The sequence below is a fragment of the Odocoileus virginianus genome, chromosome 14 (genome assembly GCF_023699985.2).
Source record: "Odocoileus virginianus isolate 20LAN1187 ecotype Illinois chromosome 14, Ovbor_1.2, whole genome shotgun sequence".
NCBI classification, from domain to species: Eukaryota; Metazoa; Chordata; class Mammalia; order Artiodactyla; family Cervidae; genus Odocoileus; species Odocoileus virginianus.
In genome coordinates this window covers 8,579,031-8,606,700 of record NC_069687.1, presented here as the reverse complement: position 1 = coordinate 8,606,700, position 27,670 = coordinate 8,579,031, and the positions used below count along the sequence as shown (strand labels likewise).

The window sequence follows — 27,670 nt, the reverse complement described above, 5'->3', positions numbered from 1 at the left end:
GTCCTGTGAATATTACTGTAATCAATATGCCCAGAAATAGAACTGCTGGGTCATAATGTATTTCAAATATTAACCACTGACAGATAATGCCAAACAGCTTTCCAAGATGGTTATACAATATTTATATTAATCACTACTGATGAATACATGTTTCAGATGATCCGCATCCTAATAAAAAGCATTTGGCACTGTCTTTTTTCCTAAACTTCAGCCATTCTGCTGATTCTGTAGAGTACCTTCTTGTGCCTTCCCCTGATAACTAATGATACTGAGCATCTTTTCATGTGCTTATTGGCTATTTAATCTTCTTTCCAGAAACACCTGTTCAAATCTCCTGTCCACGATTTAATTGGCTTGTCTTGTCATGTGCTTTCTGGCTATTTAATCTTCTTTCCAGAAACACCTGTTTACATCTGCTGTCCAAGTTTTAATTGGCTTGTCTGCCTTTCTCTTAGATTTAATACTTCTTTTATTAAATATCCTTGCATATATCCTGGATACAAGTCCTTTGTTAGATATGTGAACTGCATATACCTTCTCTCACTCTGTAGCTTGCCTTTCTCTCTTAAGGGTATCTGAGCATGAATGAAAAACCTTAACTTTAATTAAGTTAAATTTCTCATTCTTTTACGGTTGTTCTAACATATTATCTTTTAGAAATTCTTTAATTTTAATGTTCACAATCAGACTTATGATCTATCTAAAATTAACTTGGGTCAGGTGGGAGGTGATGGTGTGGTTCGTTTTTCTCCGTATGCCCAACCGGCTGATGCTTATACTGCTTATTGAAATGGCCATCTTTCCACCCCTGAGCAGTGGTGGCACCTCTACTCTTAATCACTTTGCTAGTTCTGGACTCTTACTTAGCTATGCCTTTATTTTTAATGTGTATTTGCACTGTATTCTCTTGTTTTGTCTAAAGCATCTATAATTTCCCCACAAGAAAGACAAACAATCTAAAAAGTTCTTATTTCTATCCTCCCCTCACAAGGTTCTTTCATGTGAAGATCACCCAGAATTTTAGTTTCAGACTGACACCTAAAAAACTGTAGTGCATGCATGCTCAGTCACGTCCAACTCTTTGCAACCCCATGGACTGTAGCCAGCAGGCTCCTCCGTCCATGGAATTTTTGAGGCAGGAATACTGGAGTGGGCAGCCATTTCCTACTCCAATTATTGTATATTAACAACAATTATAATTTAGCTGTAAGAAGTACTTGTTTTTCTTTGTAAATTACACCTTTCTCTTTGATTCCTTGCTCTCTTTAGTAAAATATGTTTTCAAACACTATTTCATAAATAATTTGAAGTAGTAAACTTTCCAACTCCTTGCCTCTATTGAAAAGTCTGCATTTGTCCTTCTATCTGAGAATAATTTACGTGTATAAGACTTTAGGTTCAAAAGTTTTGTCAAATTTTGAAGTGTCAGCTGTCTTCTAACATTCAGCCAGCCTGACGCTCATTACTTTGTAGGATAATATGAAAGCTTAATATCTATACACTACCCTATTCAGCATTGGAAAACTTTAGAATGTGCCTAGCTTTGCCTTTTTCCCTTATCAGAGTCAGATCGCTCTCTTTCACCTTCTGGTATTAGTTACTAGTCAGATACTGAAACAACTGGATGTGGCCTCCATCTCTCAATTTTTTCCCTCATACTTACAACTTCTTATCCCTGAGTCACATCTAGTGAACTCGTTGCTCAATCTTCTAGCTCACTAATTCATTCTTCATGTGAATAGTACCTATTCTGCTATTCTCATAAAATTTTCATAACTCATCAAGCTTATTTAAGAAGATATGAGGATATTAATCACACTTACGTAAAAATTTTGTTTGCATTTAACTCTAAAGAATCCTGCCTACATACTCTGGCACACACACTACTGAATCCTCCCCATGTCTTTAAGAACACAAAGAACCCAGAGAGAATCAACTAAGAGTTGGTATACCAATTTCTCAGAGGCACTCCTGTAGTTGAAAAATACACTTCCCAATTCTTCAGGACCATTGGGGATGTGTTTTTTAAAGGGGGATTTAAAAAAAAAACTCAAAAGAATACATCTTTTGCCATCTTTGAAAGCTCTAATAAACTTCAAACTTCTGATAAACTTCAGTAAAATTCAATTTCCTTTCAATCATGCTTTGATTTTGCTTTTTCAATTCTCTCATGAACTTTCATTATTAGCCTCTGTATAGCTGTGTTTCTTTCCCACATTCATTTAAGAAGCTCAGATGTTAAAAAATGGTTTTTCATTCAGGTAAATAACATGTTCCAAATGAGGCTTTCCTAATATACAACATTATAATATCTAATAAACATCATTGACCAAAAATACTTTATAATATTAAACAGTTGTGTAATATTTAAACAACTCCAGCCACAGGGTAATGAATACTCACATGCTGTAAGAGGAACAACTCCCAACCATGCAAAGGCCACAAGTGTATAATGAAACCAATATCGTATTGCAGTGCCAATACTTGTAACCAGTCCAGCAAATATGTCCTGGATTGGAAGCCGCGAAGGCATATCTGGGGAATAAACTGTAATGGGGGGAAAGGAAAAAGTTCACACAACTTCATGAAGATTCAAAAATAGGTTACTGTGTAGGCAGATAGAACTATCTAACTGTCGACCTTTGCATTGCACTTATTTTGTCCTATATGAAAAATAATTCAAATAGTTACAACATAATACTACATTTACCCAGAAGTCATTTATGAGAGCAAATCACATAAATATAAAAGCCAACAAAATAGGCCTCTGAGCAGGAAAAAAGATTCAAGAGATGTACACACCCCCTCACTCAAGAGCCAGGAACTTTATGCAAGGCTAACTCACACACATTTCAGCACTCAAACAATATAACCAACTAGTTTCCAGAATTATCAAAGATCACATAAAGCATACAGGAGCAAAAGGTGAAGCTGACAGAGGTCCTCAAGAAAGAACCCTCCCCCAATACTAGCCTCAGCAGCAGCACTCGCAGTGCAGAAGAATCTGCGACAGAAGTACTTCCTACAGGAGCAAACAGCCTGTTGAGGTCTGTTAGCCACTCCCCGCTCCCATTTTGGCACAATCAACATTCAAATGGTAAATTGTTATGATTTTAATCATATAAACTAATTATATAAAAACAAAGTAAAATTAACACTAATTTACAGAATTTATACTCAGCAGTTCAAGATGCTTAAAACAAACACGAACGCATAAAAAGCTTTGGGGGAGGGTGCAGAAGAGGAAGAAGAGCAATGTACTAGGATCCCAGAATGAAAATAGGCTTCAAATTCTTGATACCTTGCCAATATAAACATCTACTTATTTATAAGGTACATAATATTAAGTATAAATCAACAGAAAAAGGACTTATAAAATATAATTGGAATTCTAAAGATCTGCATAATATTTACCATAGGCTTACAAAATACTGAGCTTAAAAAGTCCTGTTTTTAAAAAGTGAATTAAATATTTGTCGTTATTATTACAACCAACACAATTTTAACTCAAAAAAAAATCCCAAATTTTAATAGGGATGGGATATTTGACAAATTTAAGGCATCATTAGTTACTCACTTTTCTGGGTAAATAATGGTATTATAGCTGTATTTTTTTTTTTTTAAAAAAGAACCCTTGTCTTGGAGGTACATGCTAAAATATGTACAGATGAAATCCTAAATAGGATTTTCTTTAATCAGGGTGGAGACGTGGGAACAAGAGCACAGGGAACCACCAGAGAAGCCCACGTGCAACCGAGAGAGGCCCCCAGGAAACTGCCTGCAGGGGACGGACCCTCACAAACCCGAGAGACTCCGGAAAAGCCCGCAGCCCACAGCGCCCAGCCAAGCCTTCAGATGACACTGGGGCTCCAGCTGACGGACTGGCTACAAGTGTGTGAGAGGTGCTGAGCCAGAGACACCCAGCAAAGGTGGGTCCAGATTCCGGATCCACAGAATGTATGAAGCAGTAAATGTTTGCTGTTAAAGAGCATAGGGGACAACATGTAAGGGCTATGGGTTGAAAATGGATGCAACTGAGTGATGGATATACATAGGTTCACTATACCTTTGTATATGTTTGAACTCATCTAAAATATAAAAAAGAAAGAAAAAATATCTCGCAAATTAAATCACACATGCGTGTGTTAAAAGTTAACATGTAGTTTTAAAAAATGCTTTCCAAAATGCTATAGCAATACTTTCTATTACTATCAAAAACAAATTGAATCGAACATAGTTGCTTTAAAACTGTTTAAACACCTTTATGTAGCCAGTTATAACCTAGAAATGCAGTGAAAACTTCTGAAGAACTTACTTGGTGTGAAAGCAAATCTGTGCTTGCATAATTCACAGTATTCTTTTCGACTGTGTTTCAGCCACTGAACTAAGCTGCAATTACAAACATATTCATAAGTATAGTATTTATGACAATGAAATTTTAAGGTTTCACTGAAAACTAATATTGCTTTACTAAAGTTTTACATATCACAGAACTTTTACATTTTAAATTCAGAGTATCTTTAATTTTTTTATCACTGATGCCCTCGAAGAGTACAGAATTATAACAAAGATTAAAAATCACGTGTTTCTACTATTAAAAAGCAGCTTATATTAAACTGAACAATTAATTAATGTAAACTGTAATCTCCTCAAAGATAACTGAATATAAAAAGAATCTTCAAGCATCAGCATTGGTTCTAACACTGGTCTGAGAACACTGCCGCCTGGTGGCCAGGCCTGTCGCTAATCGGCGGGCAATGCCACGGAGAACTTAACCTCTGTCTGCTTCAGTTTCCTCATGTGAGTAACAGTAGTACTCCACCTCACACTTCTGTTGTAAGGATTAAATGAGCTAAAACGTATAGAAGCACTGAGTATTCCGACACAAAGCATTTCCTCAATGTAAGCTACAACCATCCTAAGCAAAACCAGAAAACCATAACACTCCCCATGAACATATAAGCTCTCCACGGTAGAAACAAACAAATGGGCAAAAGACAATATACCAAAATGACATGGCATGGTAATAAGGAATATGCATAATCTCCAAACACAGTAAAAGAATTTTTAAATATCTAGTTACAGATAAAGTCATTGAAACAGTTCCCCTTATTTACACAGATGACAAGTGAAGCTCAGGCAAAAATCTCCCAGAAGGACGACTCACCATTCTTGATGGATAAACTTAATACTGCCAGTACACACACAAGGATGATAAAGAGGCTTCTCAGGCGTTCCTTCTGACCGACACACTCTACATATGTCTATTAATGAAAAAAGAAAAGTTGAATTATTTTGGTTGTAACTTATAAAAAATTAATAGACCACCAAAAACTAAAATATTGCTTGTCAAAGACTCTGTCACTACATAAAACATCAATCAACATCATGAAGAACTAAAAAGGGTGATCAAGATGATAACCAAATATATCTGAAACTTAAAATCCCTATCATATAAAAAGGTCAATTGTTCCTTTGTATGAGAGTTCTGTAAATAAATAAAAATTGAAAATGACAGAAACAGTGGTTTTCTTTAAAACTGCATGGTGCTTAGTCGTTCAGTCATGCCACCTCATTGCGACCCAACAGACTATAGCCCTCCAGGCTCCTCTGTCCATGGAATTCTCCAGGCAAGAATACTGGAGTGTGTTGCCACACCCTTCTCCAGGGGATCTTACTGACTCCAGCATCGAACCAGGTCTCCTGCACTGCAGGCAGATTCTTTACCATCTGAGCCACCGGGGAAGCTCTAAAACTGCACACTCTCATAACTAACAGACTATAGATAGAAATAAGCAAAAATCAATCACCATTCCTCTGCCAACAATTCAAAGTTCTAAGTCCAGTCCTAAGTTTAAACTTCACAAAAACGTATCTCAGGACTTACAGAAACAGCAGTGAGCGGCCCTGGGGACAACCCTCCACCAGAGGGAGACACTGTAACAGACACAGACACACACACACACACACACACACACACACAATCAGGGCGTGGAGGGGGCCCCCCCAAGACCACGAAGGCCAGAGAGAAACAAGTCAGATGCCGCCTTAAGCAGAAACTACAGGAGCGCAGGGCTACGGGTCTGCAGCCAGAGGGCAGCAGCTCCTCCTCACGCTCCTGCCCTAAGTGGTTCTAAGGGTCAGTCTGACTGGCGTGGCAGGTGACATGCAGAGGACTAAAAGCATGCCATCAAGCTCGCTCGTTCATTAATGTGGTCCTTCCGCAGGACCACCTACCAAAACTGGTAGTGACTTTCAGTTAGAACAGCTTCTCAGCGAACCACCAAGGCCAAATACCAACCCCAAGGTGGGAAAGTGAGGGGCAATAGGCAGTGTGGACACGGGGCAGGGACATGACGCAAGCTTCTCATCTACTCTTACAGTGAGTTCCTCACTAACGAGTAACAGCTGCAACCCAGAGCCTCTCTCTAACGGATTTATTAATGAGCCTCCAGCACCCATCTGACTGGAAGCACACATGCTGAGCAGTGTGGTACGGTTCTGGGCCACTTAAGAGCATCACAGAACTGTGACTGCTCAATCTTGGGCGGCTAAGCAATATTTGTCAAAGTTAAGGCTATCAAGCGCTCAGGGTAACCTATGGTTAGCACACTAGTCTCTCTGTTATCTATAAACCAGACAAATCACTCCAGCAACACATAAACACATAAACTCATAACTCACCATCACCCAGGAAAAATCTACCAAAATTGTCAATCCTGGTTCCCATGGAGTCGCTGTAGAGTTATCCAAATTGTATCAAATTAAGCATAGATTGCACTACTGCATCTTCAAATTCTCTAGAACCAGACACTGAAGCTACCATCATTGGAAGGACTTTGCTTTCGGTAAGCTACCGGCACATTACCGGAAATAATGCTGGCAGTTGGCATCGTTTATGGAGAGAACATGGGATCAGAATCTCTTCAAACCTCCCTTTTTCACCTTCATCCTTAATTAATAAAAACATCCATGGCAACAGCATTCACTCTGGTCCGTTTTGCATCGATCTAAGACTTTGAGCTCCAGCGGTGCAGTAGGAACGTCCCAGCTTTCATGTCTAATCGGCCTCCGCAAAGTTCCAACACAAAACAGAACCACAGTCCCATGCCGTGATTTCCAGCGGCAGCAGTGGGCAGGCAGCTCCCTCACTTCAGCCCAGGAAAACTAGCCTAGGAGCCAGGAGGGCAAGGAGAAGCAGGACATGGGGATAGGGGCAGAGGCTCCCCATCCATAAACCCGTGCGGCAGATCACACAGTATTTTAACTGCACCGAACTCAACAACCTGCCATTGAAGCTGGAGATTACCTCGGCTGCTTCCCTCATGGGTCAGTCGGTAAACAATCTGCCTGCAATGCAAAAGACCCAGGTTCAATTCCTGGGTCGCAAAGACCCCCTAGAAAAAGAAATGGCAGTCCACTCCAGTATTCTTGCCTGGAGAATCCCAGGGACAGAGGAGCCTGGTACAGTCCACAGGGTCACAAGAGTCAGACACGACTTAGCAACCACACCACCATCACCCCGGCTGCAGGTACTAGATTTGCCATGCAATGGATCCGCCTGAAAGGATTTTAAGTGGACTCATTCCAACTATCAGATCTCCAGAGACCAGTGCTGTTTTTTCATCACTGCCTCCCCACCCTTGGGTCACGAGTACCAAGTCTGCTACCCCTTGGATGGGGTAGTCCATTACCAGGCTTCCTCTATGGAACCAAATCTGGGTTCCCCGTCACCCAATTACCAGTCGCCCAGGTCGAAACAACAACTTAGCAGGGCCACAGGACATGCACTCCTCCTGACCTAGAACCATGAGAGCTGAGTTGCGGATGCCCACGGGCATGGATGAGTTCTAGAATGACCACGGTTCTGCAGGTAGGAGCCAAACCTGCACTCAAAGTCATTCGCTATGTCGGGGTACCAGTCAGAAGTGCCTAGACCTCTGTGGATTAACTTTAGAGACAGGCGTATGCCACTGCGGGATCCCCCACTTATGGGGAGTTTGAGTTCAACTGTGGGTGGGCAGGTGCAGTCACAGGGCAAGTGGCTCCACCTCTTCCTGTCTCCCCACCAGCTCTCAAGCGGCCCCGGGGGCAGGAAGTAGGGCACAGCAGAGAGCGTGGCAGGCAGGACACAGGGCAGAGGGAAGTGGTGCAGAAACATGGTGACTGGCAGCCAGCAGTTATGCGGCGAAGGACTGGGGTTGGGCCAGGGAGAGCCTTTGTTGGCACACTCGGCCAGAAGGACACAGGGATGTAACGCGCGGACCACCACCAAGGAGCGGGCAAACGGCTGACGGCCAGCCTGGCTCCTCCTAGATATGAACGCTGAGGGCCCTGGGGCTCCGGACGTGGAGACTGCGGGGTGCGCCCATCCGCCCGGGGCACCACAGTTCCCCACACTCCACAGGACGGCCGCAAGGGGCAGGCGGGGCTGGAGTTGAGCATGATTGGGAAGACTGGATCTCCATTAGATCCAGACACTGATTTTCAGAAGATTCCACCCTTCTAAAGGACAAACCAAGGAACACAAAACTAAGCAAGCACAACAAATCTAAATCAAGCCCCAGAGCTCTGCTCAACAGCCTACAGTACAGAACTGGGACTCACCGGGGCCCTGCAAGGTCAAAACTATCTCCATTCTAACACGAAGAGTCTTCTCTCACTGTCTTGCCAGTTTACAGTGGCGGTTTCCAGAGGCCACAGGACATAACTGTTTGAATGCAGCTTTTCCCACTAAACCAAACATTTAAAAGATATGCAAATATAAAACAAATCCACTCTTTTCACCAATGTTCTGGCTTGGAATATATGGTTATTTTCAAGAAAAAAAAATGTATATTAACACATAATGGGAGTTTTAAGTAAATAAAAATTTGTAAATGTTTTTTTCTTATATGGCAAATAAAAGTTCTTCTGAGTCTTTCAGAAGCGTTTACAGGGATCCTGAGACCAAAAATGTTTGAGAACCACTGCCCAATATAATTTTTTTTCCCACAGTAAAATTGACAGTAACTATGGCTCTCTCAAAATACACACGTAAACAATATTATCATTATTTTATCAGGGACTTCACAAGCTCCACTGAATATATAAAAGGAAAGAGAAGGGACATTTAGGCTTCTAAATCAATCTTGTTTTAGAATCATGGAACTCTTTTACATAATAATAAAAGTGGGAATCAAATAGTCAAAGTAGAAAATAAGCCAAAAACAAATGAACCTGTGTATATCAAGCTTAATCACAGAAAATAATTATTTTAGAGAATTTATAACATGATCATACATCCCTAGTAGGCTATATCCAAAGACAAAAGGGACTACAGAGATATCCTAAAGAGAATTAAATAATCATCCTGTTAATAGCAATAATACTGACAGGCATTTTTATTTATTTATTTTTCGGCTGCACCAACAGCATGTGGGATCTTAGTCCCCCAACCAGGGACAGAACTTGTGCACCCTGCAGAGGAAGTGTCGAGTCTTAGCCACGGGGCTGCCAGGGAAGCCCCTTGACAGGACTTTTAAAACTTGGGAGGATAGAGACAGTAAGCAGAATGATATTGGTATTATGGTTGGTTTTTTTTAATAAGTTATTTTCTCTTAGAATACATAAGCATTTACTGATGAAAAGATATCATATTTGGGATTTCCTTTAAAACAATCCAGTAGAAGTGTGGGGAAGCAAGAGGGAAAGAGTTGAGAGAAAACAATTGTCAGCCGTACTTGTATCTGTTGAATCAAGATGCTGGCAGCATGAAGGCTTGCTACATTAATTATTTGTGAGAGTTTGAAATTTATATAATTAAACTTTTAAACTATATAAATCAAAGATTAAACACACAATTTGGAAATATCATAGCTGAATTTTTATTTTACTAAACACTATCAAGTCCAATTTTATCATGAAGTTCTCTAGTAGGAGGACTTAGCATGTAGTTTATTTAATATACACACACAAATGTGAAAACTTTTGTTAGCAATTTTCCTATTTTAGTGATCATGTTTTTAAAAATGTGTTAAGGGATTTCCCTGGTAGTCCAGTGGTTATGATTTGGAGCTCCTAATGCAGGGGACATGGATTCAATCCCTGGTCAGGAAACTAGAATTTCACATGCCACATGGCAAGGCCAAAAAAAAAATGTGTTCAAACTTTCACTGTCTATATCCTCATCAGGGAAAGAAAGCAGAATAAGATCTAAGTAATATGTCTCAACATTCCTAAAGGTCTATTTCTATGACAACAACAATCCAAATCTAATTTAAAACCATTTAATCTAAATGACTCTAAAAAGAATTTGATCCAAGAAACAATGTCACAAATCTCTTCTGTAGTATTGATTCTTTGTCTTTTCCCACATGATAAAGTTGTGACTAAATGAGTTTTGTTCAAGTGTACTTTCTGTATAAATATTTCCCTAAATGGAAAGGCAAAGACGGTTTCTCAAAATCAACCAGAATGGTGATAAGCCTTAGCTATAAAACACTTTAAGGCAAACACTGTTTAGTAGGCCCTGAGCCACACACCTGATTAGGTGTGGCTTATCCCCTTTATCAAGGAACTGGAGGCCAAGAAAAGCTGCCTAAGAGCTAGGCTGCCCTGGTCTATATCCTCAACCAAGCTTCCTTCACTAGTCTGTGCGCATGGAGTAGAAGGCACGGAAGCTTCTTCCCTGCCAATCCATAGTCCAGCAGAAAAACCTGAAACAAAGCATAAATGTATAAAGGTCATGGCTGAACATTTATTCTGGAAGAATAGGTAAGAGCTATTAACAGTTGCTACTTTGTAGGGATCACAGTTGGGGAAAGAAGTTCTTTCCTTAATTTACATGGGTATACTGCCTATAGTCCAGCTGTACCTCAGTATCCATGGATGGATTGCTTCCAGGAACCCCATGTATAGCAAAACTCCAGGGCACTCAAGTCCCAAAGTCGGCCCTCCACATCCGCAGGTTCTGTCTGCATCCACGGATTCAAGCAAAGGCACACGAAAATTATGATCTGCAGTTGGTTGAATTTACAGACATGAAACCCACGAATGGGGATAACAGGCAACACTATATCATTACTGGAAGAAATCTACATAAAAGTGGACCCAAGTAGTTCAAACCAGTGTTGTTTCAGGATCAACTGCATATATTTGTGTATGTGTCCATATATAATGGACATGAGCAAACTCCAGAAGACAGGGAAAGACAGGGAAGCCTGGCGTGCTGGAGTCCATGGGATTGCAAAGAATTGGATACAACTTAGCAACTGAACAGCAACAACACAAAATTATGTTGAGTGATAAAGAACCCCAGACACAAAGAGTTACTTACTTCCACATGTAAAAAAATACAAAAATGTGAAAAACAGGTATCACTAGAAAATCAAGATAAAGTTTCCTCCTAGAGAAGATAGCAGTAAAGACTAGAAAAGAAAAGTCTTTTAGCCTAGAAAAGACTAGTAAAGACTAGATCAAGATAAAATAGTCTTCTCCCTATTCCTCCTGCCAAGGAGAGCTAAAACCACAAGATATTATACACGAAACACACATAAGAAGACTGAAGAGCGAAGCAAAGGCAGGACAGCAAGAGGAGCTGGGGCCCCAGGAACCACACACACAGCAGCGAGTTCTCTGGGTCTAAGCAGCCTGGACTAGTCAGCTCTTTGCATCAGGTGGCCAAAGTATTGGAGTTTCAGCCTCAGCATCAGTCCTTCCAATGAATATTCAGAACTGATTTCCTTTAGGATGGACTGGTTGGATCTCATTAGAAAAGGCCCTGATGCTGAGAAAGATTGAAGGCGGGAGGAGAAGGGGATGACAGAGGATGAGATGGTTGGATGGCATCACCGACTTGATGGACATGAGCCTGAGTAAGCTCTGGGAGTTGGTGATGGTCAGGGAGGCCTGGCGTGCTGCAGTCCATGGGGTCGCAAAGAATCAGACATGACTCAGTGACTGAACCGAACTGAGCCTGAACTAGAGACTAAGGTGGAGAAGCTGGCAACCTAGAAACAATAATGAGAGCAGACCAAAAAAATTCCCCATGAAAACCTGCTCCCTCTAGCCAAAGGACCAGAAAAGCAGCAACTCAGTAAGCCAGAAAACTTTATAGACAATAACTGCTGCCGTAATCCAGGCAAACGGTACAAGAGAAACTTCAACCCTACCACTGCCTCTGACACCAAAGACAAGTGGGGAGCAGATGGAGATCAGCTAACTCCAGTTCTAAACTAACCCAACGATATTATTAAGCAAGTTTATAAAGAAATGAGGATTAAAACCAAGCCCCAAATTCCAAAAGAGAACTTTTCGACTTTATCATGCATACCTTGGTTATAGATCAAGTTTTCCTGAATGTTTTACTTTATAATTTAATGTCAATATCTTATAAATCTCGATCTACCCCTCCAACTTTATTTTCTTGCATTTGAATGGTAGATTGCTCCGTCTAATAAAAACACACTGCATTACTGAATATAAGGACAAAAATAACTTGTACAGTAGCTAATTAAGTAGTTTTATTACTAGTGAAGCTGGATCATTTCCACATTCTGCCATGTTCTTTTTCTCTGTGAACTATTCAAGTCCGTCGTCCAGCTTACTAATTGGGGTCTTAATAATAGAAAATAATCCAGAAAGTTTCAGCAAAAGATTTGAACAGATGCTTCACCAGAGAAGCACCTGGTGCTTCTGATGCTAACCTGGAGAAGTTAGCATCATGAAAGCAATGCAAACATCATTAAGGAAATGCAAATTAAAATCACAGTAAGTTGTTGGTAACTGTACAACAATGTGCTCGTATTTAATGCCACTGAATTACACACTTAAAAATGGTTAGGATGCTAACTCTTGTTATGTATGTTTTCCCACATTTAAAAAATGTTTAAACCACAGTAAAGTACCACTGGACTTCCCTGGTGGTTCAGCAGTAAAGAACCCGTCTGCCAATGCAGAAGACACAGGTTTGATTCCTGGTCTGGCAGATCCCCTGGAGAAGGAAATGGCAACAGACTCCTGTATTCTTGCCTAGGAAATCCAACGGACAGAGGAGACTGTCGGGGGCTATAGTCCATGGGGTTGCAAAAGAGTCAGACATGGACTAAACTATAAGATACCACTACACACCTATTAATATGACAAAAACAAAAACATATATACTCTTATCATACATTCAGGAATCCTATTCCTAGGTATTTGACCTAGTAAAGTGAGAACTTATGTTCACACAGAAATCTATGTGAATTTCACGTGTAATTCCCCCAAACTTGAAACAAGCAACCCCAAAATTCCAGAACTGGGGAATGGATAAACTGTGGCACATTCCTACAACAGAATACCACTCAGCCATTAAAAAAAAAAAAAAGATAAGACTACTGATATATGCAACAATATGAATAAATCTCAAATACATTATGTTACATTGAAAGAAACCAGACTCAAATAGCTACATACTGTTTAATTCCATGTATAACATTCTGGAAAAGGCAAAACTATTGGGGTGGTGCACAAGTAAGTGCGGTTATTGCATTGTTTAAATTTGCTGTTTGATGCTGGAATACATTCTTAAATGTGGTTACATTATACATCATTTTAATGCACATTTCTTGTTTTTTTTTTTTTCCCTAATAACATTACTTGCTGCTTATTTTATATTTATTTTAGACTACAGAGATGATGTTAGACAAAAAGCAAATTCGAGCAATCTTATTTCAGTACAAAATGGGTCATAAGGCAGAGGATAGAACTCAACATCAACACCACATTTGGCTCAGGAACTGCTAACGAATGTACAGTGCAGTGGTGGTTCAAGAAGTTTTGCAGAGGAGATGAGAGCCTTAAAGATGAGGAGTATAGTGGTCAGCCATCGGAAGGTGACAACCAAGAGTCGTCATTGAAAATGATCCTCTTACAACTACACAAGAAGCTGCCCAAGGACTCAATGTCAACATTCTACATTCGTTTGGCATTGGAAGCAAACTGGAAAGGTGAAAAAGCTATGTGGGTTGCCTCATAAGCTAACCAAAAATTTTAAAAAACATTATCATTTTGAAGAGTCATCTTCTCTTATCCTACACAACAATAATGAACCATTCCTTGATCAGATGTTGATGTGCGATGAAAGGTGGATTTTATATGACAACTGGCAATGACCAGCTCAGCAGCTAGTCCAAGAAGCTCCAAAGCACTTCCCTAAGCCAAACTTGCACCAAAAAAGGGTCATAGTCACTGTTGGGTGGTCTGCTACCCATCTGATACCCTACAGCTTTCTGAATCTCGGCATAACCCTTACATCTGAGATGTATGCTCAGCAAATCAGTAAGAAGCCCCAAAAACTGCAAGGCCTGAAACCAGTATTAGTCAAACCAGTATATTAGTCAACAGAAAGGGCCAATTCTTTTCCATGACAACGCCCAACTACATGTTGCACAGTCAACACTTCAAAAGTTGAAGGAATTGAGCTATAAAATTTTGCCTCATCCACCACGTTTACCCGACCTCTGGCCAACCGACTACCACTTCTTCAAACACCTCAACAACTTTTTGTAGGAAAAATGCTTCCATAACTAGTAGGAGAAAGAAAATGCTTTCCAAGAGTTTGTTGACTCACGAAGCATGGATTTTTATGCTACAGGAATAAACAAGCACCTCCTGTTGGCAAAAAACATGTTGACTGTAACGGCTCCTATTTTGATTAATAAAGATATTTGAGCCAAATTATGATGATTTGAAATTCAAGGTCTGAAACAACAATTACATTTGTACCAACCTAATATATAGGCAGAAACAGATGAGTGGTTCCAGAGTCTGGAGGTAGAACTAACCATAAAAAGGCATTGAAATATTTTGAGTAGTGAAAGAAGTATTCTATATCTTCTTGATTGTGGTGGCTACATGACTGCATCCATTTGTCAAAAACTCACAGACATTAAATAAGGTAAATTTTACTTTAATTATACTTGGGGGGGAGGAGATCAAAAGATTTTCTACAGTAGTGACTAGATGTAGGAGACAAGAGCAGGTAATGAGAAACAAGAAACAGGAAATGAGAAAAGGTAATGACATGGAAAAAAATTGGTTCTCCCTCTAAAATGTGGTCTAATGAAGTTGTAGACTGCAATGTATGGCAGTGAGCACATTTATTCCATCCAACCACGTTGCAAGGGACTGGGAATCATCAGTGCTAGTCATCAAATGTTTCCAGCATTCTATGTCCTAGGCATGTGGCAGGACTGCACTTTCCTGTTACCTCTGAAATCGTACATGGACATGTGACCTGCTATGGTCAGTGCAATATGAGGTCTAGCGATGGGCATCACTTCTGGATAGAAGGCTTTGGGCACTGATGAACACTCTCCATCACACTGCATGCTCCTGCCTCAATGACTGTAGAATCAAAAACACGGTATCCCATCTAGATCTCCAGGTGATCCAACTTAGGAGCATTTTGAGATGTGACATCAGTGAGAAACTTCAACCTTTTGTTGGTTAAGCTGCTCAGGTTTGGGGGTAGTTTATGACTAAGACCGGAGAAGGCAATGGCACCCCACTCCAGTACTCTTGCCTGGAAAATCCCACGGACGGAGGAGCCTGGTAGGCTGCATTCCATAGGGTCACGAACAATCGGACATGACAGAGCGACTTCATTTTCACTTTTATGCATTGGAAAAGGAAACTGGCAACCCACTCCAGTGTTCTTGCCTGGAGAATCCCAGGGATGGGGTCGCACAGAGTCGGACACGACTGAAGTGACTTGGCAACAGTAGTAGTATGACTAAGACATAAATTACCCTTTCCTGTTTTATAAAGGATCTTAGCAGATTCACAAAACTAGAACAAGCACAACTACCACCAACAGAGAAATTCAAAGAAAACTCTTTCCACCATCTTTCCATGTTCTCAAGAGCATTAACAATGCTGAAAAGAAAGACCAATACTAGGTCCTTATCAGGCCATGCTCCCAAGTCATCATCTGGTTTCTGACTGTGATGATGAAGCATGCTTACACTGGTGAATTTGCAATCACTGATGATCACAGGGCTGGAAAAATTACAGTGACCCTCACAAGCAAGTTATCAAGCATGGAGTGACCAGCCCTAGATCTGGAAGTGCAACTTGAAAACCTAGAAAAATGGCAAAATAACCTACTTCCATTCTGTTAGCTTGGTTTCATTGTCCTGACCACCTCAGCTGGCATAAGGACCATGAAGAAACAAGACAAAAACACACAGGAGAGAAACACATGCACATAAAATGCCTCAAGGGGGAAAGTGGGGGGGGGGGGGGGCGGTAAGGGAGTCAAAGAATAATCTATTTTGTTTAGTAGGATCAATCCCACCACCTGAAACTTCAACAGAATAACAAGGCCAACAGTACAAAAGGAGAGCTAAGTGTACAAAAGATGCAGCCTGAGGCCCTTCACTAAAAATGAAATGTGGTGGAGTAAGGCTCCTTCAAATTTACATGCAGTAAAATTACAAATCTTGTTCAGGCCAAAGTAAAATCAATGCACTTTACTGGTTATGAACACAAACCTACCTAAAAATCAAAGCTCTGCAAACCTACCTAGGAAAAAAAAAGCTCTTAGTGGTTTTCAAGGGCAAACTTCTGTTATAACCTGTAGCAACTTTTGTTGCTTAGTTTGTTTATTTGAATACTTAGTATCTTCACAAAAGGAAATCAACCCTGAATATTCATCCGGAGGACTGATGCTGAAGTGAAGCTCCAATACCTTGCCCACCTGATGCAACGAGTCGACTCATTGGAAAAGACCCTAATGCTAGCAAAGATTTATGGCAGGAGGAGAAGGGGACAACAGAGGACAAGATGGTTGGATGGCATCGTTGACTCAATGGACATGGGTTTGAGCAAACTCTGGGAGATGGTGAAGGACAGGGAAGAATGGTGTGCTTAAGTCCATGAGGTCGCAAAGAGTCAGACACAACTGAGTGACGGAACAAGAAGTATCTTCACAAAGCATACCTTTTGAAAGTTTCTAGCCCATTACCTAGCTCAATTAAGGTGCTTTGGATGAAACCTTCAAATCCTGAGTGACTGAGCAAGGAGACAACCTAGGAGGTGAAAGGGAGAGGGAAAGCCCAATAGTGTGAGAGGTTACCAAGTCAGCACCCATTTAGGACTAGCCCATCCCTTTAGTTCTTTTAGCCAACAATCCAGTTCACCACATACATTCTTTTTTTTTTTTTTTTTTTTTCATTTATTTTTATTAGCTGGAGGCTAATTACTTTACAATATTGTAGTGGTTTTTGTCATACATTGACATGAATAATCAGCCATAGATTTACATGTACTCCCCATCCCGATCCCCCCTCCCACCTCCCTCTCCACCTGATTCCTCTGGATCTTCCCAGTGCACCAGGCCCGAGCACTTGTCTCATGCATCCAACCTGGGCTGGTGATCTGTTTCACCCTAGATAATGTACATGTTTTGATGCTGTTCTCTTGAAACATCCCACCCTCGCCTTCTCCCACAGAGTCCAAAATTCTGTCTGTACATCTGTGTCTCTTTTTCTGTTTTGCATATAGGGTTATCGTTACCATCTTTCTAAATTCCATATATATGCGTTAGTATACTGTATTGGTCTTTATCTTTCTGGCTTACTTCACTCTGTATAATGGGCCCCAGTTTCATCCATCTCATTAGAACTGATTCAAATGAATTCTTTTTAATGGCTGAGTAATATTCCATGGTGTATATGTACCACAGCTTCCTTATCCATTCGTCTGCTGATGGGCATCTAGGTTGCTTCCACATCCTGGCTATTATAAACGATGCTGCGATGAACATTGAGGTGTACGTGTCTCTTTCAGGTCTGGTTTCCTCGGTGTGTATGCCCAGAAATCACATACATTCTAAGCATCTACCCTAAGGAAAAATACAGACCAACTCTTGGCTTTGGGTACATTCTAATTCTTAAACCACTGTCTACCCTGAAAGCTCTTTAAGACTTCAAAAAGTGTCCACTTTCCTTCTGGTGATAAACTAGTGATAATTTTAATAAACAATGGTTTAATATACTTTATTTTTTAGAACAGATTACATTTACAGAAAATGTGGGAAGACAGTACAGTGTTTCCACATACCCAGTACCCCCATTACTGACATCCTACATGAGGATGTTACACTTCTAATACATTAGGGTTTTTATGACACTTAATGAACCCATACTGACACACTATCATCAACCACAGTTAAGAGTCTATTCAGGTCTCCTTGATCTTTACCTAAAGTGATTTTTCTGTTCCAGAGTCCACATTACGTTCAGTTGTCATGTCTCCTTAGGCTCCTCTTAGCTCTGGCAGTTTCTCAGACTTTGCTCGTCTTTGACAATTTTTATCATTTCAAGGAGTACTGCAAGATGCCCTTCTATCAGAATTTGTTTACGGTTTTTGCTCATGATTAGAGTGGAGCTATGTATTTTGGGAAGGAAAATCTCACAGGCAGAGTGCCATTTCAGCACATAATATCAAGGGTACATATTATCAACATGATTTTTATGACTACTAAAGTTGACGCTGATTCACTTGGTTGCAGTAACAAGGGATTTCCAATATCTGATTATCGACGAAAATCTTTTAATTAGAAGCTATTAGTACAGTGAACAATTATTAAAAAGTATTACTCAGGACTTCCCTGGCAGTCAAGTGATTAAGATTTCATGCTTCCAATGCAGGGGGTGTGGGTTCGATCCCTGGTTGGGGAAATTACACATGTCTCTCAGCAGGGCCACAAGTATTACTCAAAATATTACAGCCAAGATCAGGAGTGTGGCTACAAAAACTGTGGTACATTCAGTACTTGGAATGTCTATTTGTTGCTGTTCAGTCACTCAGTCATGTCCGACTCTTTGCGGAATGTCTATAGTCCCTTAAAAACAGCAAATTTAACAACTCTTATGACAATATAGAAAAATGTATAATGTTAAATAAGCAAAGCACAAATTTAAAAAATGAATACACACTGTTCTTCCAACAAGGTAAGAAACCTAAAACAGCCTAAAAGAGAAAACACACACACAAAAAAATGACAGCCACTATAATTGGTTAGATGAGAATATGGGTGATTTTCTTCTCCTCTTTCCCAAGTTTCTATTGTTTCATTGCTGCTTTTACGACTATAAGAAAAAAAAAACTGAACTAAAATTTTGTGGAAAACACTTCCTTTTTGACCGTGGAAGTATATATACATATACATACTTTTAAAATGTGGATTTGGTAATTAGGCCTTGAAAATTTTAAATTCCAATTTAAACTGGAATTTAAAATTCCAATCCATATATCCCAAAGCTTAGTTATTTCTGATCCCTTCAGATTACATGTCATTACAAAACTAACATTCACCTGCACTACTGTTCCTGGAAGCCCAAAAACTAGTTTCCAGCCTGAAAATTACTACTAGGCTTGAGTTACGTTCTGTCAGTGAGACGCTCTTCTGTGGGATCAGAAGACGGAGGGAAGGGGTACCGCCGTTTTCTACTTCTGGCTTTGCCCAGCTGTGGGCAAATACAAGTTCAGCAGCAGAGGCAGTAACTCCCAAGGGTCAGCAGGAGTGTGCCGAGTATCAGTCTGATCCCTCTCAGCTCCAAACTTACCCTTCAGTACTACCTGTTCAGTAATAAGAGACTGACTCTTTTAAACAGTTCTCAGAAAGGATTTGTCAGTAGAGGGTGCTGGAGGTGCCTGGGGCAAGCCTGCTCCTGCTGCACTCTCAGTGGGCTTGCCAGCTTCTCACAGCCCCACTGGTAAGACCTCAACACACTGCAGGCCTTGCACCCACAGCGGCACCCTAACTCTCTGTGCATGTCTACCCACCCACCAACCTTGGGTTTCCTGCATGCGCCCGGGGGCGGGGGTAGGGGGAGGGGGGGTGTTTCCTGCTCACCCAGGAACTGTGGGCTAGCTCTGGCTTGGACAACTCCATACTTCTCCAATGCAGTCTGAACCACAGCTGTGAGGAAGAGTCCCACCCCTCCCAAGTCTTCCTATCTGCACTTTCCCTCAGGCCCAGTGTATCCTTTACAGCAGTTCTGGCATCTTTATAATTATTCTCTTACCACAGCTTAATAATTCTTTCAACTTCCTCTAAGTTACTGTGTTTTCAGTCTCCTCACTGGATCCAAAATATAAAGAAAAAAGAAGATTTAAAGAACGAAGTGAAAATTTTAAGAACTGAAAAATACAGGGAGTCTGGGCTCATTCTTCGGCTCAGGCTCAACAGCAATGACTGTCTCAAGAAAAAGCACTTGGATTATTCTTAGGTGTGACCAGTTGGAACTGCTTTTACCCCACTGAAACACCATTTTTACTATGGAAGAAAAAAAAAGTCTGACAGACAACAGTTACTCAGGCAGGTATGTGGCAGGCACTGTCACAAAAGAATGAAGTGAGTCTAAGAACCAAAGAAACCAATACAATATTTGCTGCCAATGACAAAACTTTCAAACAAAAATTAGGATTTTAGAAAACCTATTTCCACCACAATAAACATGACAGTGTCCCTAATATCTAAAGCCCTCCTGAGATAAGTGGTGACCTTAATCAATGTGACTTTTATATTATACAGGAAAACATGTCAACAGTTGGAAGATTTGTATACCTTGATCCAACAGCTACCAAATCAATACATGCTGATACAAAGCCACGCATAAGTAAAAGACAATGGATTTTTAAACAGCTTTACTGAGGAATAACTGAAAACAATCAAATGCACTCAGAGGATACCACTTGATACGCTTGACACTGGTAAAACTGTCACCACATTCGAGATAATGACAGATCCGTCACCACCAGAATTAACTCAGGCCCCTTCGTAATCCTCCTCCATCTCTCATCCTTCTCTCACCTATCTCATTCCCTCTGAACTGACTGTTCTCCACAGCACGTGTAATCGTCTTGTCTTGCCATATAATTTACTACATGTTTATTTTCTGTTCTCCCTTCCTCCTTTACCAAGCCAAAGACAAGATCACAGGCTCTATGAAAAAAGGGACTTTGTCTATTTTGTTACCCGCCTACCCCAGGTGCATAAAATAGTGTCTGGCTTGTAACAACTGCTCAGTAAGCACTTGTCAAATAAGTGCATGTATGCCTGGCCGTAGGCATGCAAAGCAGTGACAGCTGATCTATGGCAAAAACAATGAAGCAGACACTACTGGAAGCAGAGGAGAGACCATGTGGTTCTAAAAAGACAGTAACTAGCTGTCTGCTTCTGACAACTTCCTATCCTTTAACTCATCGCTTCCAAATCTAAGTCATCTCAAGGTTTTGCCATACTACAGAACATGATCAATATGATACACTTGAGCGTCATCCCTTCCCAATGAATACAATTCACAAAGCATTAAGAACAATTGCTTTGGCAGTCCATAAAAAACTGCTGATAAGATTTTATATTATGTTTTGTTAGTTTGAGCAGTAATTTAGAAAAATGAAAAAGAAAAATGTCAGCTCTATGTATCACTGAGCTGAAGTAAGACCACTCTACTATGGCAGAATGTTTAATATCTTAATCAGAGTTTCATACATCAATACTTGCTTGCAGCATCCATTCCAATATTGCAGTGCTTTTTAAAAATGCATACCTTTTGGCAAAGGACAACATTTTTTCTTTGAAACTGAAAAACCTCAATGCATTGCAGAATCAGACTCCTAACTGACAAAATGAGAAAGATGTAAGATCTTCTCAAGCTCTGACATTTAAAGATTTAATGACAGACCAGTTTACCTACCTAACAGAACATCTTTCAAAAGTGAAATCAATTCTCTTAAACCCTGCCCCTACTTTACCAACTAGGTTTACATGATATTCTAAATGCTATGTTGTCATTTCAACAACTTTCATAACATCTTCACTAGGAGTATATCTTGTCTCAAGAAACTTTCTTTGCTCACCCCTAAAAAGCAACTCATTTGTTAATATTTTACCATGAAATTACAAAATTCAGTCATATCTTCAGGCTCCACTTCTAAATCGAGGCTTTTTGCTGTTTATACCACATCTGCAATTACTTCCTCCACTGAAGTCTTAAAGCCCTCAAAATCAACAAGGGTTGGAATCAAACTCTTTTTTCTAAATTCCTGTTGACGTTGATGTTTTTACCTCTTCCTGTGAATCATAAATGTTCCCTTTTAAAATTTTTATTTAACTGAATGATGGTTGATTTACAATGCTGTTCTAGTATCACAAATATTCTTAATGGCATCTACAATGGTGAACCCTTTCCATAATGTCTTCAAATTACTTTGTCCAGATCCATCAAAGGAATAATTATCTCCATGGCAGCTTGCTGAAGTGACAGAGAATGAGATGATTAGATAGCATCACCAACTCAATGGACATGAATGAGGGCAAACTCCAGGAGACAGTGAAGGACAGGGGAGTCTGACATGCTGCTGTCCATGGGGTTGCAAAGAGTAAGACATGCCTTTACAACTGAACAACAACAACAACAAGTGGCAGCTATAGGCTTAAGAAATTTCTTCTTAAATAATAAGACTTTGACTTTCCAAGTCAAAATTATTGGTACTTTTTGATCCACTGGCTACAGAATGGATTTTGTTTGTCAGCAGGTATGAAAACATTCATCTCATTGCATATCTCCATCAGAACTCTTCGGTTATCAGGTACATTGTCAATGAGCAGTAGTATTTTGAAAGGAATCTTCTTTTTCCTGAGCAGTAGGCCTCAGCAGTGGGTTTAAAATATTCAATAAATCATGTTGTAAACAGATGAGCTGTCATCTAGGCCTTGTTCCATTTACAGAGCACAGACAGAGTAGAATTAGCATAATTCTTAAGAGCCCTAGGATTTTCAGAATGGCAAATGAGCAACAGCTTCAACTTAAAATGACCAGCTACATTAGCCCCTAACACAAGTCAGCCTGTCCTTTGAAGCTTTGAAGTCAAGCACTGACTTCTCCTCTCTAGCTATTAAAATCCTAGTTGGCATTTTCTGCCAATATAAGGCTGTTTCGTGGATACTGAAAATCTGCTCTTCAGTGTGACCACCTTCAAAAATTATCTCAGCTGGATTTTCTGGATATCTGGCTATTTCACTTTGCTCTTCGCCGTTAAAGAGACAACTTCTTTCCTTATAAATCATGAACCAAGCTCTGCTAGCTTTAAACGTTTCCTCTACAGCTTCCTCCATTCTCTCAGCCTTCACAGAAGTGAAAAGAGTGAGAGCCATGCTCTGGGTAGGCTTTGGCTTCAGGGAGTGTGGGCCTGGTCTGATCTCTCCAGACCACTAAGACTCTATTAGCAATACAGCTGCTTCTCTTTCTTATCATCTGTATGTTCACTGCAGCAGCACTTTTTTCTTCAAGAACTTTATCTGTGCATTCACACCTTGGCTATACTGGAGCAAAAGGCCTAGTTTTCAGCCTATCTTGGATTTCAACATACTTTGCTCACTAAGCTGAATCATTTCTAACTTGTGATTTAAAGTGAGAGACAGGCAACTATTCTTTCACTTGAACACTTAAAAGAGATCATTAGAGGGTTATTAAACAGCCTAATTTCAATATTATAGTGTCTTAGGGAATAGCGAGGCCCTGAGGAGAAAAAAAAGAAATGGCAACAGCAGGGAGTGGGGCAGTCAGAAAACACACATTGATCAGTTAAGTTTGCTCTCTTTGTGGGCACAGTTCATGGTGCCCCAAAACAACTGTAACAGTAGTAAATCACAGATCACTATAACAAATACAGTAATAATGAGAAAGTTTGAAATATGGAAAGAATTGCTAAGATGTGACAGAAAGACATGCAAGTGAGCAAATGTTTTTGGAAAAACAGCACCTACAGACTTAGTGCGGGGTTGCCACAAACCCTCAATTTGTTTTAAAAAAAAATCATTATCTACAGAGCTCAATAAAGTGAAACACAATAAAATCAAGGCATGCCTGTATTATGAGAATGATAATAAACCTGTTGGTTTTGCAAAAATAAGATTTAATATACTGAACACTTTAATACACAACAAACAATACGAAGGGTCAAAATCTGGCAAATAATCAATTTTTTAACAATTCAGGGTTTTTACTACAAGTATGAAACATTCTGAGCATATAACATCATATATGATACCATTAGGGGAAAGCAACAAGCATTTTTAAAAGAGATGTAAGAGTTAACACTATTTGCTGGCTGGTATTTCAGTAACAAATCTGTTCATATTAACATGATAAAAAAACAAGTACACAATGTCTTCAGTGTTATTAACAATGAGTGATAAAATTTAAAGATTTTTAAAATTTTTATGTTCTTTATGCTTAGCCATATTTTCCAAGTCTCCTACAAAAAGAAAATTTCTTTTGTAATCAGATAAAAACCCAACCACATTTTTTTTAATTGAAGAAATAACCTGTAATAACTCATTTAGCAAACAGAAGTTGCTTCCAAGCTTTTTCCTATCTTCGCTTTATCATTTTATCATGAAATCTTCTGTAATCCGCCGCTTTTTCCAGCCTTGTTTCAAGTTAAGTTTACATTAATTTGAAATTTTCAGACTTCTAATTTGGAATTTTTCAAAATTAGGCATGAGACGTATTAAAAGTCACTTTCATTTCATGGCTAACAGTATCATAAAACAAATGCAAAGTGAAACTTTGCCAATTATGTAAATGATTCATCTTATAAATGGAGTGACAAAAATTCAGTTATCTCAACATTGGATACAAGGTGAAAGTGAAAGTTGCTCAGTTGTGTCCAACTCTTTGTGACTCCATGGACTACAGTCTGCCAGGCTCCTCTGTCCATGGAATTCTCCAGGTAAGAATACTGGAGTGGTTAACGATTTCCTCCTCCATGGGCTCTTGCCCACCCAGGGACCAAACACAGGTCTCCTGCACTGCAGGCAATTTTTTTACCATCTGAGCTACCAGGGAAGACACAGGGTATCCACTTATAAATATCTAATTTAAACATGAAGTCTGAAATATCTAACGTAACCACAAAGTCCGACAAGCCTGAGTTTGAATCTTGCCTCTGATGTCAGTCACATGTTATGACCCTGGCGAAGTTACTTAATCATACTAACCCTCAGTTTCCTCACCTGTAAAAAGAGAATGTTACCTACTGATAAGTGTTTGTGTGTAAAATGTGAGTTGTGTGTAAAATGTTTAGTGAAGGACATGCCATACATCAAGCCCTCAGTAAATGTTAGATACTTCAACAGAGAACAATGTTCGAGTTAGTACATAAACATCATTTATACCTCATCCTGATTATAATTTTACATAGAAAGGAAAAAAAAAACAAACAGTGCACTAAGAAGCACACTGAAAATATGTCCTCCACCATTCCACATAGACTGAGATTCTGCAATTCCTGAATCACCACTATCGTACCGTAAGTGTATGCAGGTACTTAGTACATAAGCTCAAAGAATGAGAACTTAATAAAACATGCCGGTATAGATCAAGTGATAAATCAATAAACACACGTTATTACTAGGTTGAGTCATTAAAATTTGAACCCAAAAGGATGTACAGAGGTAGATAGAAATTTACACACTAGGACCACTTGTCCAAAAAAAAGTCATTCTTAATCTCCTCAGCAGTTTCACTTGACTGTTTCCAAAGGAGTCTACTGTGGCAATTACCTTTCACTCATAGTACCTAGTAGAAACAGCCGAAACACAGTGAAAGGAAAACTATTTGTAATTAGGATACCTAGGTTTAAATCTTTCTCTCATTCGGGTGTGAAACCTGGACAAACTATTAAGATAACTAAAATAACTACCAATAACTTACACATCTGTAAAAGATAATAATACCTACCTACTCCACAGGGCTCTTAGTAAGATCAAATGTGAAGGCGTGTAACTATGCTTTGTAAACTGTCAAGTATAACATGCAAATATCACTACAGCTGAAGTTCTTTTATTATCCAAGGAAAGACTTCTTTTAAAAATGATACACTGATCCCCTCCACTCATTACATATATGGACAATATCATATTTTCCACCACTCATTATTGCATACCACGACAGTCCTCAACGATCTTCACCTAAAATCACCAACAGTCACAATCTGAAAGGCTGAAAGATGCTTATCACATCCCCACGTAAGATATCTCAAGCATAAATGTATCTTCACTGATAATCGAAACAAGAAACAAGTTAATAAGTTCATCTATACACTCACTCATTATTCGATAGACTCTAGGAAGATAAAATTGCTTAAAAACAACCTAACTACCTTCACTGAATAAAGCAAATGCATGTCAATAGCCACAGATGTTCAGTTGTGTCTTCACTTCTGTATTCTGCTTACGAGTCAGCTGGTGTCAGAGCACACGCACTCACCAGGCAAAACACACACACAAACTCTGCTTATCGGTGTCAGGGGCTGAGCACAAAATAAACTGCACCCAAACAAAAGGAGTCTCTTCAGAGCCTTCCAGCTTCGAATAACCTCGCTGGGCCTGCTCCTTCCTCGTCTGTAAACAAATTATCGGTGGGGGGCACGCAAGCAAGAGGGAGGGCTTCAAACAAGGGTCACTCGGCCGTCACCTGGCGAGGTGTTTTTCGCGAAGTTTCAGAGTCAACAAAGAAGTTTCGTCGCGAAGGGATCGGGCCGCTCGAGTCGGCTGGGCGAAGCGACGTTAAAAGACGGACAAAACCGAGTGTGTGTGTTGGGGGGGGGGGGGGAGAAGGGCGTACAAAACGACCCCTCAGACTTAGAGCAGCGACGACCGCGCCGTCGCCCCCCGGGACTGGCGGGACGGAGTGGAGGGGCGGGGGTCGGGGAGCCACGCCGCCCACCCAAGCCCGACGCCCCCGGCCCTCGACCGGCGCAGGCGGGCGGGGAACGGCTGGAGGCGCCGACGGGTCCCCCTCATGCTCCCCGCCGCCCCTCGCGCCCTGCTACTCAGTGGGGCAAACGGGCCGTGGTCCCGCCCGCTCGCAACGCTGTCACCGCGAGCCCCTGCCCCGAGCGGAGGCGCCCCCCGCCTACCCCGCCACCTCACGCGCCGCACGGGCCCCGCCGCCCTCCTCGAGCGCCGCACGGAACCGGCACGGGCCCGACCCGAACGCGGGCGCCGCAAGCACAGGGCGCGGGCGCCGCCGACTTACCTTCCTCTGCGGTGTCCATCTTGTCTGGGGGGGCGGCGGTGACGCAGCCGCGAGGCTCTAGCGGCCGAGGCCGGAGCCTTCCGGCCGGGGCGGGGAAGGGGAAGGGACGGGGAGGAAGGAGGAGGGAGCGGAGCCGGGCCCGGGCAGGTGCGTGTGCTCAGGTGCGAGAGTGGAAGAGAGAGAGGGGGGAGAGGGAGAGGGAGAGAGGCTGACAGAAAGCAGGCGAGAGAGGGGAGGGGGAGGGGCGGGGAGAGCGGAGGGGCGAGGCCTGGGCGGGGTGTGAAGGCGGAAGGGGCGGAGCGCCTCCGCGACGTGTGGCGTCACTTCCGGCAGCTCCGCGGTGCGCATGCTCAGTGGGCGGCGGCCGCGGGGGGCGTTGCGCGACATTCCCCCCCAACGCCCCCGACTGCCTCCGCAGGCCGCGGGGTGGCCACCGTCGTGGGCCGCGGGCCACCTGGGCTTTGTCCAGAGGGCTGTGCGGCCGGAGAGGCTGAAACCTTAGAAGGAGCTGAACTCTAATGACACCGAGGTGGGAGGCGGGGGGGCGGCGACAAAGACGGCACAGAGCCAAGCGAGGAGGGCAGCAGGAG

The 27,670-nt window shown here is 41.2% G+C and overlaps 1 protein-coding gene across 1 annotated transcript in view; it reads right to left on the bottom strand.

The window, feature by feature from the left end:
* Positions 1–27,330, bottom strand: part of MARCHF6 (membrane associated ring-CH-type finger 6) — a 72,045-nt gene extending 44,715 nt beyond the window's left edge. Inside the window, exons 1-4 of the mRNA XM_070476485.1 lie at positions 27,081–27,330; positions 5,168–5,264; positions 4,316–4,389; positions 2,404–2,547 (exon numbers count right to left, since the gene is read on the bottom strand). Of these exons, the coding sequence (XP_070332586.1) occupies positions 2,404–2,547; positions 4,316–4,389; positions 5,168–5,264; positions 27,081–27,099 (334 nt within the window). The 5' untranslated portion in view covers positions 27,100–27,330. The remainder of the gene's footprint in view (positions 1–2,403; positions 2,548–4,315; positions 4,390–5,167; positions 5,265–27,080) is intronic.
* Between the last annotated feature and the right edge of the window lie 340 nt (positions 27,331–27,670).